Here is a 14,553-nt window from a genome sequence, read left to right as displayed (position 1 = left end):
ATTGGCAGCTGGCAAACAACTGAATGGTGCATTACCGCCACCAACTGGTGTGGAGTGTGGTCTGGGTCTCAAATCTAAACAGTTTCCCCTCTTTTTAAAACTGAAATAAGGCCTGATGACCTTTGATCACAAAGATCCTATTGGATTTTTATGTTACTGAGCATGTTTCCTCCTCTCCACAGTAGTCACACTCCCCCGTATTATGTTTCCCCATCACGAGTAGTGTAGTGGTCAAACCAGTATGTCCAAATCTCATTCTTGATATGATCACCTCCTCTCTCCTACTCCGTCCTGTGGGTCTCATATCCTCCTTTGACTTCTATACAGCCATCGTCCCTTCCTTTCTTCCTCCCACTGTCTTTGCCATCTTTTCCTCATTTCTTGCCTGACCATACTCTTTATCTCTGCCTGGCCAAAGCTAACAGCCATGTCAACCACCCCATGTTTTGTGCCCTTACTTATTTCCTGAGTCCACAGTGCGCCATAAAAACACCTGTAAGTCGCATCATGTGTGTTCTGAAAAGCGTTTGCTGAATCTCTGCTCTACCGTCTGAGTGACTGTAGACTGACCAATGATGAGCTTGAATCTGAACGAATGACTGCACGTAATGGCCTCATGTCTGCTACCCACCGAAAGCTAATAGTATTGTGAGCATGTATACTGAAAGTCCATCATTAATCCTTTTCCCTATTTCAACCGTAAACTCCGGGACCACAGCTACACCAGTTTGACCAGCTGTGTTTGTATATATTTGAACATAATTATAATACTGGTCAATGTAAGCCTGTACTGTATGAGGGTTTAAAATAAATGCCTTATCCTTATTCTTCTTTTCCAATATTGTGAAATCTACTGTGGCATCAGGAAGTATCCATGGAGGTGTAGCTGGTAACGGCCCTCTTTGACTGATGTCTAACTAATCCAGTTTAAATTCTGTTGCTCGCCGTCCCACAATCCATCCAAAGCTCTTTGTTTCCCGCCTTTCTTTCTCCCAGCAAGGTTTGATTACTCCTTGTGTTGGAATGCTTCCAACTTACAGACTCCTTCAGAATAAAAGTACATCCTGACAGGAAAGAGTTTCCCGTTTTTGACTTTACTGCTGCCAACTGGTTCAGGTGTGACTCAAATAACAGCAGCACAGTTTAACAGTGCAGGTGAAAAGGTCAGTATTTGCTTTATTTATGTGGCCCTACTTCTGCTGGGTTTCAGGTTTCATCAGAAATGCTCAGCGGGCATGAGGTGAAGTACTGACAGTTAGGACTCCTCGGTCTTTAAGGCTTTGAGTTTTAGGGTTAGAGCACAGTCAGTGTGCATGCTTCAGCTTTTTAGTGAGGTACAATCCCCCCCAACATGCCCCTACAGGACCACTAAAGTTTAAAAAACAAAACAACAACAATCGGACAGTCTGCGCAGTTTAAATTACAATTGAATTCCTGACAGATTTGTTTCTTTGTCGCAGCATCTTTTTCATTGTCATGCAGAAAAACAGTCGTTCTCCTTTTGCTTGTTTTCTTTTTTCCCAGCAGGTGATCCTGCAGATCGTTACTGTCTTTTCTCACTGTCCCGCTTCCCCTCTGTTTGTCTTTCCCTCTCCTTAGTCAAACTTCTCTTGTCTACATCTTTCCCTTTCCTAACCCCAGTCATGTCTGTTCTGATTCTAATAACTTAAAAGTTAAAAATAAATAAATAAATTATAAAGATCAATCGAGTGGACCAGTATAGCAAAGCTGTAATGATCCACCTGGGAAAATAAATCTGTGGGACATTTTTCTTGGCCTTCAGTCAATAATTCTGATGCTACAGTGCTGAACGGGACGGCAACAAAAAACAAAAACAACAAAATCAGAATTTTACTTTTCAAAAACCACTAGACATCTGAAGGATCCTAAAAATGGAAAATAATAAAATCTTCCTATGGGGACATGATGAGATACCAGTCTTTGAAAAATGAAAACTGTGACATATTGAACTGCATTTGAAACAGCTTAATCAACAGGCGGCTGTCGTGCAGCCAACCAGACTGAATCTGTGGTCCAAACCTCCACAGGGCTTTGAATCTGTTGGAGCTAAATCAATCTGCAGGACCAGATCAACTTGATCCTCTTCTTAAGTTGGCTGCAGATTTTATAGCTGAACCACCAACTTACATTTTTAATCTTAGCCTCTCAGACAGTTATACAGAAATCTGCCTTTGTTGAAATAACTACAGGCCCATATCTAAATCCTCTGTTTTTGCAAAAGTTCTAGAAAAACTTATTAATATTAAAAGACTTTTTTGGACAAAAATTCAGTTCTTTCCCAACATCAGTGGAGATTCAGACAACACAGCACAATAGCCGCTGCATTAAAGTGGTTAATGACATAATTGATGTAATGGGCTGCTGCTGTTTTTGTTGACTTGCTACCATGCTGTTTTAGGAAACAGACTAAACAATATTGGTCTATCTGTAAATGCTGTAAGCTGGTTATCAAATTACTTGTCAGCAAGAACACACTGTGTCCATGCTGGGTCTTCTTCCTCTTTCCCCCCCACTATCCAAAGGAGTTCCTCAGGGCTCCGTACCAGGACCGTTGCTTTTTTCTCTTTACATAAACAACCTTTGAGATAACTTATCAAATGCTGCATTCCATCTTTATGCAGATGATAAATTATCTCTTGTTCATCTCCTTCAGTAGCACAAACCCTGCAATTTCTGCAGTCTGCCTCTGATGTCGTTCAGTCCTTGAACTCAACTTAAGTTGGTGTTAAATGAGTTGTTAGCTACGTCTCCTAAGATTAAAACCATTCAAGGAACTGAAATTGAAATGTTCTTACAAGTATCTAGGGACCGTTATAGATCAGAATTTATCATGTTAAAACTCACATTCAAAGGCTTGTGTCCAAGTTTAAACTAAGTTACTTTTTTAGAAATCGATCCTGTTTCTCCCTCCAAGTGAGAAAACACTTGATTCATGCAAGTTTTTTTCTTTTTTTTACCTTTATTGGATTACGGTGACGTGCTTTTTATGAATGCACCTGCACACTATCTGAAGAAATTTGATACCGTCCACCGTTGTGCTTTACGTGTTATTACTGGCTATAGAAATCATGTACATCTTTGTATGCTGCTGCTAAATGTCCGTCTCTGTATATTCACAGACCTTCCCATTGGTTGGTCTTTATAAATCTCTCCTTGGGCTGGTTCCCTCTTACCTGTGTGTTTATATGTGGAAAAACACAACCAATACAGGCTTCGTTCTCATAATATCAGACAATTGATTGTCTCAAAACTCAGAACAGAATTAGGAAAAAGGGCTTTTAAATACGCTGCCCTGCTTCCTGGAATCATCTGCAGAAGGAACTGAAATAGTCAGAAATGGTTACCTGAGGGGAGTTTAAGTCCGTCTTAAAGGAACAAGAGAGTAATTCTTTTAGTCAGTGTGATTGTTTTAATGTTGCTCTTAATGATCTGTTATTGTAAATTTTTCACGTTTGTACGGGATATTGTATTTGTTTTCATTCTTATGTACTTATGTGGTACATGTATTTTTGACTTTTGCATGGATATATCAAGCCAATATCTCTCAACCTCAGATACACTCAGAAAAATAAAGGTGCCAACTGGAACCAAAAGTGATTCTTTAGACAGATGCCATAGAAGAACCTTTTTTGGTGCCACAAAGAACCTTTCAAACAATGGTATAGCAGTTCAGATACCTTCCAACCAGAAAGCTGACAGTCTGTGTTCCCATGAACGTTTCAGCAATTGTTTGTTGGCTCACCAAGTAGCTTTGGACTTCCCCTGATCCCTGCCCCACTGCTGTAGGACAGGGCGCTGGTGACTCCAAACTAAGTAGCACATTAATAATCTCTTTTGATGTAGAGAGCTATAAAAAAATAATCCAGTGAACAACATCAAAATGAAAGCAATCGTCTCCTTAAGCCATGCAGGCAGTTTATCTAGGCTGCTTTCTCAGAGACAGACGTGTTGGATTTCAGCATTCGTCACCTGCTCGTCTCAATCAGGATTTTTACCTTGTTTTTGTAAACAAGCTTTTAAAACACAAAAAGACAGAATGTTTATGGCAAAACTTACTGTAAACAAATGTTTTAAGATTTAAAATTGTTGTTATTGTTGTTAACCATAATCTTAAAAGCACAGGTTGACATGTGATTCTTTTAGACCAATCATCTGACAGCTGTAGTATATAAAGGGTACAACCTCCATTTTGTTTGTTTGAATGTTAGCTAAAAGTGCAGGTATGAGTGTGCACGTGAACGCAGCGTGAAAGAAGAAAGCGCTCGAAGCCCCACACAAGCACGAGCCCCTTTATATTCAGGGAACTACTGAAAGTACATTTTGATAAAAACAACTCCCCAAATAAGAGCACGTGTGCATTTCAAGATTCAGTTCAAAGACTTTGTCTAAACACATTTTTATTCTAACCAAAGTTTGATTCACTGTAAAAGCCGACGGGTGATGCGTTTCCCAACAACAGCTGAACCAGAGTGGTCATATACACGCTGAAGGCTGCGATTTATCACTGTACGCCTGTCAGTGTGATGCCTGTAGAATAATGATGAACTTCTGAATACAAATAGTCACATTTTTTAAAGAATATTGTCACTTTTTAAATAAATTAATATGCACGATATCATCAGCCTCCCGTTTGCCTCTTCAAACATCAGCAATCCAATCATGAAGTTTAACTTCTCTTCCACTTAATGCCTTTTGGCCAGCTGTGTCTTTTAACTTCGAGATCTCAAATTTCAACAGCACAAAGTCCTGTCAGTACATCCTTCCATCTTTTTCTGCTTATCTGGGGCCAGGTTGCAGGGGCAGCAGCCTAGGCAGAGAAGCCCAGACCCTCAGCCACATCCCCAGCTTCTCCGGGGGATCACCAAGAAGTTCCCAGGCCAGCTGAGATATATAATCCCTCCAGCGTGTCCTGGGTCTGCCCCGGGGCCTCCTCCCGGTGGGACATGCCCGGAACACCTCGTCCAGGAGGCATCCTTGTCAGCTACCCAAACCATCTCACGCTGGCTCCTTTTGATGTGGAGGAGCAGCGGCTCTACTCCGAGCCTTTCCTGGATGGCTGTCTCTAATCGCAGAGGGTCAGCCAGGAAGAAAGCGCACTTCTGCCGCTTGTAAACGTAATCTCGTTCTTTTGGTTACTACCCAAAGCTCGTGACAACAGGTGAGGGACGAATGTAGATCCACAGGTAAACTGAGAGCTTTGCTTTTACACTCAGCTCTCGTCACCACAACAACAGCATCCGCATCACCAATCCGACTGTCGATCTCTCGCTCCCTTCTCCCATCACTCATGAACTAGACCCCGAGATACTTAACCTCCTAAGACCCGAACTCTTCCACAGCAGCATTTTTAATTTCTCTTTGATATTCGGTCACAGTGGGGCCTGATGAATGTAAAAACAAAGAATTGCCAGATTTTTATTTTTATTTTTTACCTTACTTTTGTTTAAAGTTTTGATACAACAGTAGCAGCATAATGTCCATGTAAGTGGATATCAGGCCCATGTAGAGCAAAATTGAGTATTTGGTCTTTAATTGACAGTACTCTTGAAGAACTGTCAATTAAAAAAAAAAAAAACTTCCAGTAGATTCCTAAATATCAGACTTGGAAAAGCGTCTGCTTTGATGATGAACCTTTTCTGCAGAGTGTTGCTCTCTTTCACTCACAGCTGAAAATCTCCATTCAGGGAAGGAGGCAAGTCTGTAAGATTTAAAGTCAGCAGCAGTCTTGAGGAAATCACTCAGCCCGGCAGCGTGATCTACAGAATCTTTGTTCCCAAGTCCTAACCTATGAATGAGTCGGGTGAGGGTTGAGCTTTTTACTCAGAAGTGCGGCTGCTTCTTTCCATCAGGTCATCACAACAGATCCATTACTTGCAGGGCCAAAATACTGTACATCCAGTTACTTTGGCAATGACCTTCATAAGTGCAGGATGCTGCAGACATCAGAGCCAGCGCATAGCTACAACTCAACAAGTTCAAAGAACAACACACAACTCACCTTTGTAAGGTCAGTGATCAGGCAATGGTTGACATACAGTAGGAAGTCTCCTGATGCCCAGTTCCTTTCTCCTGTTTAGTTTGTGGTAGTATTAGCACCGAGCTAACAACTACAAGTGTACCACAGCTCATTTTCACGCCTCTTCATCACCTTTAATTAAGACAAAAACCTTATTGTAGCCTGACTGTTTCATGTGTAACAGTTGTTATGATGACATTTTCCATGTTTCATTAATTCAGTGGATATCCACACTTCTTTATAAAGTGTGGTGGCTGTACGAGGAGTAAGGACGGAAAATGAAAAGTGCAGCATTCAACCTGACAGGGCGCGACGATCAGATCAGGAGGAAGAAAAGCAGAAAGCTGATGTTTGTTTGACTTTGGTGTGCAAAAGTATACTCTTTATTCTTATTATATATCCAACTTTATTTTGCCCCAACCCTTACCCTCCACCCAGCCCCACAACCAGTGGCATTCCCATGTCACCAGTTACTGTCACTGTTACAATAGCCAATCAGAGCTCACCTGCAGAAAGAAGGCAACCAAACAAAGAAGAGCAGAAAAAAGGGTTACTTTCAGTTTGTTTTTTTCTTGTTAAATAGTAATAAATACATTGAGATGCAGTGGTTCTTACTTTATCCTTTTCTCTTAAGCAGAAGGGTTAAAAAGTTTTTTTTTAAATTTCTGTTTCTATTTCTTTTTATTTTTTTATTGATCTGTGTTGGATCTTTAGCAGCAATCCGGACCAGTTGTCATGGTGATTAGCAGCACAGAGAGGAGGAGCTGTCTGGAGGAGAAACACAACAGGAGAAGGAGAGGAAGAGGAAAGCAGGGAGAGCGTGAGGCGGAGAAGGAGGAGGAGGAGATCCCTGTGAGTGTCAGCAAGGCATCAGTGTCCCGTGACCACCTTCTCCCTCCGTCTCCCTCTCGCTGTCCGTGCTGTTGCGACCAAGAGAACATCAGAGGAAGAACACAAACGCAAAGAAAAACGAGAGAGAATCCGCCAGTCCTCAACCACAACCTTTCAAATCGCCTCCGTGTTCTTCGGGTAGCAGTACATATATATACACACACATATATATATATACACATACATATGCATATTATATATATATATATATGTATATATGTATATATGTATAGCCTCCTGCCTGCATTTACACCTACTTTCAAAATGGGTCCTTTTCACTTCAACTGTGACCTGAATTCGACATCTCAGACTGATCAATAGACACCGTCCGTCCAGACCAGCGAGGGCGGGGCCTGCTACAAATCTGATCTCATATCTTACAAACACACATGCACGCACGCACGTGTGCAAACATGAACAGACGAATGCGAGCACGAGCCCTCCTTCAGCTTACAGCTACTTTATGGAATAAAATGGAAAAACAGAACTTCTCTCTCTTTCCCCTTCATCCTCCTCCTCCTCCTCTCCAGACTCAAACAACAACCACACAGAACACACAACTCCTCAAACCCGAGAAAAATCAAATGATATTAATCAACACTAAAATTAATAAAAACAAACTGGTCACAATCATTCCTTTCCAGTTACAGGCGCGACAAAGACAAACTAAAACAGGAAAAAGGAGTTTCCCAGCATCCTCCTCCTTCTTCCTCCTCCTCTCATGCAGTACAAAGTCTCCTTCAGCACAAAGTTCACCTCTTTGTCTCTGAACTCTGGCTGTATGTGTGTAGTTGTAGTAGTTGTAGTTAAAATTGTATGGCTTTAGGGCATGGTTCAGGTTTTATCAAGAGTTGGCTGGCCCCTCGTCTGAGTCCGGCCTCCCTCTGCCTCCCCCAGTGGGGTTATTGTTGTTGGAGGCAGGGTAGTAGTCTTCAGGGGGCTGGGCTTGTGGCCCTGGGGCGGTGGGAGCCGTCCGAGTCCGGAAGGCAGACAGTCCGATTGGCAGAGCGAGGGGCAGAGATGCAGAGCCAAACTGAGAGGCCTCCATGGAAGACACCGCCCCCAGGTGGTGCAGCCCCAGGGATACACTCACATCCATGCTGTCACTCATCTGGGGCGAGGATCCCTGTGGGCCCCCCCCTCCGCCGATGCCTGTCTGTCCACCCTGCCTCAGGCCACGGCCACCATTCCCATGGTGGGAGTAAGTTGGGTGTGGGTGGTGGGGCGGGTCCAAGAAGTGGCGCTGGTGTTGTTGGGAGGCAGCTGGCTTATGGAGCAGCAACTGGGTGTATCCTGGATCCTGACCCCCACCTCCGCCATCACTGCCTGGCCACATTCTCATCTGCTGCTGTGAGGGAGCCTAGATGGAAAAGAAGAGCGACACGGTCAGTGGGTTGGGATTATAATGGGACCAGTGACAGCACCATCTCTTTTCCACAAGCACCGACTCAACTCTGTCTTTGTGGTAGTACGCGGCACCAGACACTTGTTTAAGCAGCTACTCGGCCAGGGTTCCCGTCGAGCCGTGTAGAGATGAAAGTGTGACTAAATGCCACTGATTGGCCAGGAAGCGACCAATCAGTGGATTGGCCGGCTACATGCAAACCACAAACAGCGCGCGCTCCGACGTTTTTGTGCCCGGCGGCTGACGACAGCATCCAGACAGAGCGAGCCGACTGTTTTACATACAGATGACATCACGGCACTTTCAGGCTGCTTTGCTATAACAACCCCACCCACACTCAGGTGGTGCTTAGCAGTTGAAACCAAGAGTAGAGTTGAGTAGAGAAGTCAAATGGTGCCCAGCCGGTGCTACTGGAAAAGAGGCTTATTTGATGAATATTATGGGAACTCCAGTAAGTCCTTTACAAACAGGCTGGAGGACGAGCGTTTAAGGACAAATATATCATGATGAATACTGGTTTTCATGGATGGAAGTGAAGAGTTTGCTATGCTTACACTGTTGTCTTTCACAATTTTTAAAATCAATATGCAGATTTTCAAAATAAAACTACTCAAAAAGGATTATGGTCAGAAAAAACTAGTGTGGCCAAAATATTTCATCACTGCCAACAGGAATGAAGCTGCTAAAGTAATCTGACCCGGGATAAACATTCTGCAGCAGCGAGTGTCTGATGCAAAGGTCCTCATATCGTCTCAATAATTCTCTGTTATTGTGTATGCAAACATTGACAGTGGTACCTGAGGGCTGGTCATCTCATAGTCTGAATGTGTAACAGCAGAGTTGTAGTAACGATTACTGTAGCGGTAGTTGCGGTTGTCATTGGAAGAACCACTGGAGCCACCTGGAAATAATTGACACCAACATTAAATTCACACTTGAGCACAGCTTTACTTTATGGATTTATATTTTTAGCTAAAACAAGCCATAATGCATTCATTCTGTGTGAACTAAAAGAAAAAATCTACATTTACAAAAAAGAAGAAGAGGAGGGGCGTGGCTTCAGTAGGGTGGTTAGAAGGTCACGCCACGAACGCTGGGCGTTTGCCGCCCAGGCCTGGAATTCAGCTCTGACTCGTAGCGTGTTTGCGCGACGCTGAAGAAGACTAAAGAGTCGATCTGCTTTTCCTGTCACCGAGAATGAACTCGCCTGTCTCGTCAGTTTCATGTTCATCAAGTAATGGGCTGACAGGGACAGTGAGGGTGACCGTGCTGCAGTGTTTAAGTATATAGACCCTCCGTAGAATATCACTGGGTCACATCAAATCTGTATTATGAAGCACTAATTTGCAATAAGCATCTCACACACACGCCCAGCAAACAGCATCCTCTCAGCTGTTTCACTACACTCCTGTCCCGGTCTACTTGATCTAGGACCTGAATTAACAAAATCCCGCTTGAGACATTTTAGGGATGAAATCTAAATCGCTACCATGTCTTTGGACCTGTGACAAGGTTGACATATTCCTCATTCTAACAGATACGGGAAAAAAGTTCAAGGAAAGCTGGGGCAGAAAGAGAAGAGTCTACATTACCAGAGCTAGAAACAGAGCTAGTAGTGGAGGCAGAATGAGAGTGGTCCATGGCAGGAGAGGTGGATGTAGATGAACTAGTATTGGTTCCTTCATCTGTTGTTTTCTTGAAGAAATTGTGCTGCAGGGCATAGAATGGCGTGATGCGGCTTTTAGGGTCGTAGTCCAGCATGCGCAGGATCAGGTCTGGAAGAGGACAAACATTGACATAATGATGGTAGCCAGCTACAATTGTAGAATAATTTACAAAACTTTAAATGTATTTATTGTTTCACTCATTTATATTTTACCCTCTCTGTGTATGTTGTTTCCACCTCCATGGAACTTGTTTACATGAATATTAATGCTCTCCTGTGTCATCCTCAGTCCTGCAGTAATCATGCAAATGCCTACCTTTAAACTTTAGGTAGTCACAAGGGGCGTGTCCTGGCTCTCCTGCCCGCCGGCCCCCTGGGCCCCCAGTCTCAACACCCAAAATCTCATGTAGACGCCGTGTGGCTGGGGGCTTATACTCCTGGAAAACACAAAAACACACACACGCTGTGACTATTAAGGAAAGTCTGTGAAGTTCCAATAACAACATGAAGGCACGCTGTTCTTCAACACTGTGCTCAGGACACAATACTGAGGTCCAACACTGAGACTCATATTCTAATTAAAGAAAACTTCATTCATTTAGCTCCGTTTCCCAAACTCTGTCGTCTTGGAGACACGATAGTCTAGGCTTAAAGCTGAAACTCCAGGAAACAAAGGTCCTACATGGTCTATAAAATGTATGAATCCTTCTTCACAGAAAGCCTGTGAGGAGTCCTCACCTTGTTCAGTGTACTGGGTTGGGCCTGTTTTTGTCTCAATTTTTAATGGCACAGATTCAACAAGGTGCTGGAAACATGCCTCAGTGATTCTGATCCATAGTAGTGTCCACAGCTGTTGTGGATTTGATGGCTGTGTATTCATGAAGCAATCCTCCAGTTACACCACCTCCCAGAAGTGCTGTATTAGTTTGTGATCTGGACCATGTGGAGGCCCTTTGGGTACCGTGAACTGGCGGTGACATTCAAGAACCCAGCCTGAGATGCTGTGAGCTTTGTGACAGGCATCAGATGATGGCTATAATGTGATGATAAAGGGATGGACATAGTCAGCACCAATCTCAGGTACCATGTGGTGTTGTTATGGTACTGAATCGATACAAAGGGCAACAAAGTGCACCCATTAAACCACCACCAGCCTCAATTGTTGATACAAGGAAGGGTGATGTTATGTTTACAGCCGACCATCCACATGTCACAGCAAACACCGAGGTAATGAAACATTTTCCATTTTCTTTTGTCAGTGTGGTTCTGCTGCTGCAGCTCATCTGCTTCATGAGTCCAAGTGTTGTGCACAGAAACACTCTTCTGCCCCTGTTATAGCTTCGTCGTAACAGGTGTTAGTGTGTTATTTATAGTTACTGTCGCCTTCCTCATTATCCTCTGATATCTGGCATTAAGAAAGCATTTTCAGAGCTGCTGCTCACTGCACATTTTCTCTTTTTCAGGTAAACCTGATGGTTAGAGAAGAACACCACGTGGATCCTCAGGTAGAAACAAAACACACCAGAAGCCATGGCGTGTTTAGAGTCACCTTTCTTCCCCAGTCTGATGCTCAGCTTGAACTTCAGCAGGTTATCTTCACCATAGCTCAGCAGGTAGAGCAGGTCATCTATGAATCATCTACCAACTGGAAGGTTGGTGGTTTGATTCCTGGCTGCTCCGCTCTGTATGCCAAATAACCTTGAGCTAGACACTAACCCACCGGAGTATGAACGTGTGTGTGACAGCAGGACGACGGAAAGGACTTGAACGGAAAAACGGGTGAATGAGGCAAGTTGCTTAAGTGCTTCGAGCGCTCAGGTAGAGTAGAAGAATGAGTCCACCTGGATATCCTGTATTAGTCAACATTTGGAAAGTGAACTGAACTGAACACACAAGTTAAAATGGACTTTTTCCACATGTGAAGTCAAAACAGAAGCAAACTTTACCTTCTTGACATCCTTGTTCTTCTTCACTGTCCACAGACCATCTGACAGCTTGTCAAAATACTTCCTGGCTTTAGGAGCTGCATCCAGCATGTGGCTGGGTGGAACTCCCAGAACCTCCACAATTTTATTCATCTGGTCAACCTACACACACACACACACACACACACACACACACACACACACACACACACACACACACACACACTCTCTTAATGTGGACCAAAGTAAGAGCATACCACAAATATGCTGTTGCAAACACATGCTAAGAGTAGACGGGAAGAGACAGACTTTCTATGTCATCGTAACAATCGTGTCTACAACGTGACCTCTCTACACTAGCTTCTTAACACATCTAAACGGATGTAGCATAAAACACTGAGCACGGATGAAGGATATCACCGATTCAACCCCGACACGTGTGTTCACGCTGGTGTTGCCGTTACCTCATTGGAGCCGCTGAAGAGAGGCTCCCCTGTGTGCATCTCCACTAGGATGCATCCCAGAGACCACATGTCGATAGCCAGGTCATACGGCATTCCCAACAGAACCTCGGGAGAGCGGTAAAACCTGCTCTGGATGTACTGATAGATCTAAGAAGGAAGTGGAGTTTAGCAATCTGACATCAAGACTTTACAATGTAGCTATTTAACTAAACACATGCAATGCAATCACATTTGACCACACATTCATACCCTGCTTTATTCGATACACTTTAAGCACATTATCAAGAGTTGTGGTCAGAACAGGCATGAATGTCATGGTAACTTCAACATGTTTCCCAAACACAGAGAGAAGCTAACTGCTGTTCATGATTAACAAGTAGACAGTGTAGAGCAGCACTTCTTAAAGATTTAAATGAATCTGTTTATTTTTGTCCCTGTATGTAAACCTTTGAGCCTTGTGTGGATCAAACGTGTGCGCTCAGTTTTGTTGTCCAAGCTGCAGTTTTGTACAATTATTCCATCACGGAAAAAGGACAGTAAAATTTAAAAAAAGCCCAAAATTCCCATGACATTCATGCCGATGAGATGATGACAGCTGTGTCTCTTCTCCATTCCCACTAAAGCTAACCTGTCTTTGGGCAGTGGGAGGAAACCCACACAAAAACTAGGAAACCTCTTATCATGAGCCAACAGTCCTAATTATTCTGCCATCGTGCAAGCCACGCTACTTGGTATATTTTCCAAATCTGAACGTTGTGAGTAACGGGGAGCGATCCTAGTAGGTGAGCAGCGTTTATAAAGAATCATATCTGGAATAAGTGCGCTCACTCTCTGTCCAAGCTGGCAGGAGGATCCAAAATCAACTATTTTGATGGCTGATCTCTTGGGGTTACACAGCAGTATGTTCTCTGGTTTCAGGTCGCAGTGGATGATTGACAGCTCCGGAGTGGCCAGGAATAATAGTGCTGTAGACAAAACACCAACATGTGTCAACAATATTATGCAAACTGAAGACACGTATAGTCTAAATAAGTGCACATCATCAGCATTAAACCTGCATTTACTGCACATTTCTAGAATTATTACCAGTGTTTACTAGGGGTGCAACGATACACAAAGTTCACGGTTCGGTTCGATACTTTGGTGTCACGGTTCGATATTTTTTCGATACAAAAAAAATGTTCATGCTTTTTTAATTTGTCATTTATTAAAATTATAAATATATATTTTAACTCAAAAGTACAGTTTTTAAATTTAATGTTGCTGAAACAACAAAGTAATAAAAAAAATAAATCTATCTGATGGAGGAATCCCTCATCTTTGGAAAAGAGAGTTTATTACAGAGAAATGTCTCTTTCCAAAATAAAAGCTATACTATACGCTTCTTCTGGGCTATATTCTCAGCAGCATATTAAACATATCAGGTCCCCATAAGGAGAATCCTGTGCTAACGGCTGTCTAAATGACTCGGGTAAAGTTTGTAGCATGCGTGCTTGTTGTTTTTGTCTGCTTCCACTTGTCTTTGCACTAGGATGATGTCGGCGTAAATGTGCAGTCATATTCGTTGTGTTCCCACTAGTGCTGTCAGCGTTAATCTGAAATGACGTTAACGCCACAACACGGCAAGTTAACGAACTACCGTGGATCGCCCCGTGCGTGGGGCTGGACGGCCAACACGTTAACGAGCTAACTGCGCTAACGCACTAGTTCCCACCCATGTAATTGAGCATTGCTTGGCACATCCAACATACTGTTTTACTTTTGTTCATGACGCGCTTACCTTCAGGGTCATACGTCACATGAAGACCAAAATAGTTCCAAACGCCAGATCTGAATGAGGGTGGGGGAGGTTCAATTTGCCATGTTGCAACGAGCTTAGCTTCTGTCTTGCTAGCTTGCCCTGCGCTCAGTGGATCTGCGTTCGACTACTCCGCCTAGGCTGCACTGTCGAGCGCAGATCCACTGAGCGCTCAACACAGACAGCATCGTCAGAAGGAAAGTTGCTAAAATAAATAAAAAAATTTGTATTGTTCGATACATATGCGTACCGAACCGAAAGCACTGTATCGAACGGTTCAATATCGATACGAATATCGTTGCACCCCTACTGTTTACATATCAATTTGATCAGTAAATGTATTCAGACACCTGCCTCACTACACATG

The 14,553-nt window shown here is 43.2% G+C and overlaps 1 protein-coding gene across 2 annotated transcripts in view; it reads right to left on the bottom strand.

Annotated features, from left to right (window-relative positions):
• Positions 1–4,401: 4,401 nt before the first annotated feature.
• dyrk1b (dual-specificity tyrosine-(Y)-phosphorylation regulated kinase 1B) overlaps positions 4,402–14,553 on the bottom strand; it is a 60,948-nt gene continuing 50,796 nt past the window's right edge. For both annotated transcript variants that reach the window (XM_084944826.1, XM_084944825.1), the window contains exons 7-13: positions 13,217–13,353; positions 12,389–12,535; positions 11,946–12,086; positions 10,316–10,436; positions 9,926–10,108; positions 9,131–9,234; positions 4,402–8,288 (exon numbers count right to left, since the gene is read on the bottom strand). In XM_084944826.1, the coding sequence (XP_084800952.1) occupies positions 7,773–8,288; positions 9,131–9,234; positions 9,926–10,108; positions 10,316–10,436; positions 11,946–12,086; positions 12,389–12,535; positions 13,217–13,353 (1,349 nt within the window). In that variant the 3' untranslated portion in view covers positions 4,402–7,772. The remainder of the gene's footprint in view (positions 8,289–9,130; positions 9,235–9,925; positions 10,109–10,315; positions 10,437–11,945; positions 12,087–12,388; positions 12,536–13,216; positions 13,354–14,553) is intronic.

Source organism: Perissodus microlepis, chromosome 11 (assembly GCF_051167445.1).
Source record: "Perissodus microlepis isolate ML-2025 ecotype Zambia chromosome 11, ASM5116744v1, whole genome shotgun sequence".
NCBI classification, from domain to species: Eukaryota; Metazoa; Chordata; class Actinopteri; order Cichliformes; family Cichlidae; genus Perissodus; species Perissodus microlepis.
Note: the sequence above shows the minus strand (reverse complement) of the source record. Positions and strands in the feature narration are given on the sequence as shown.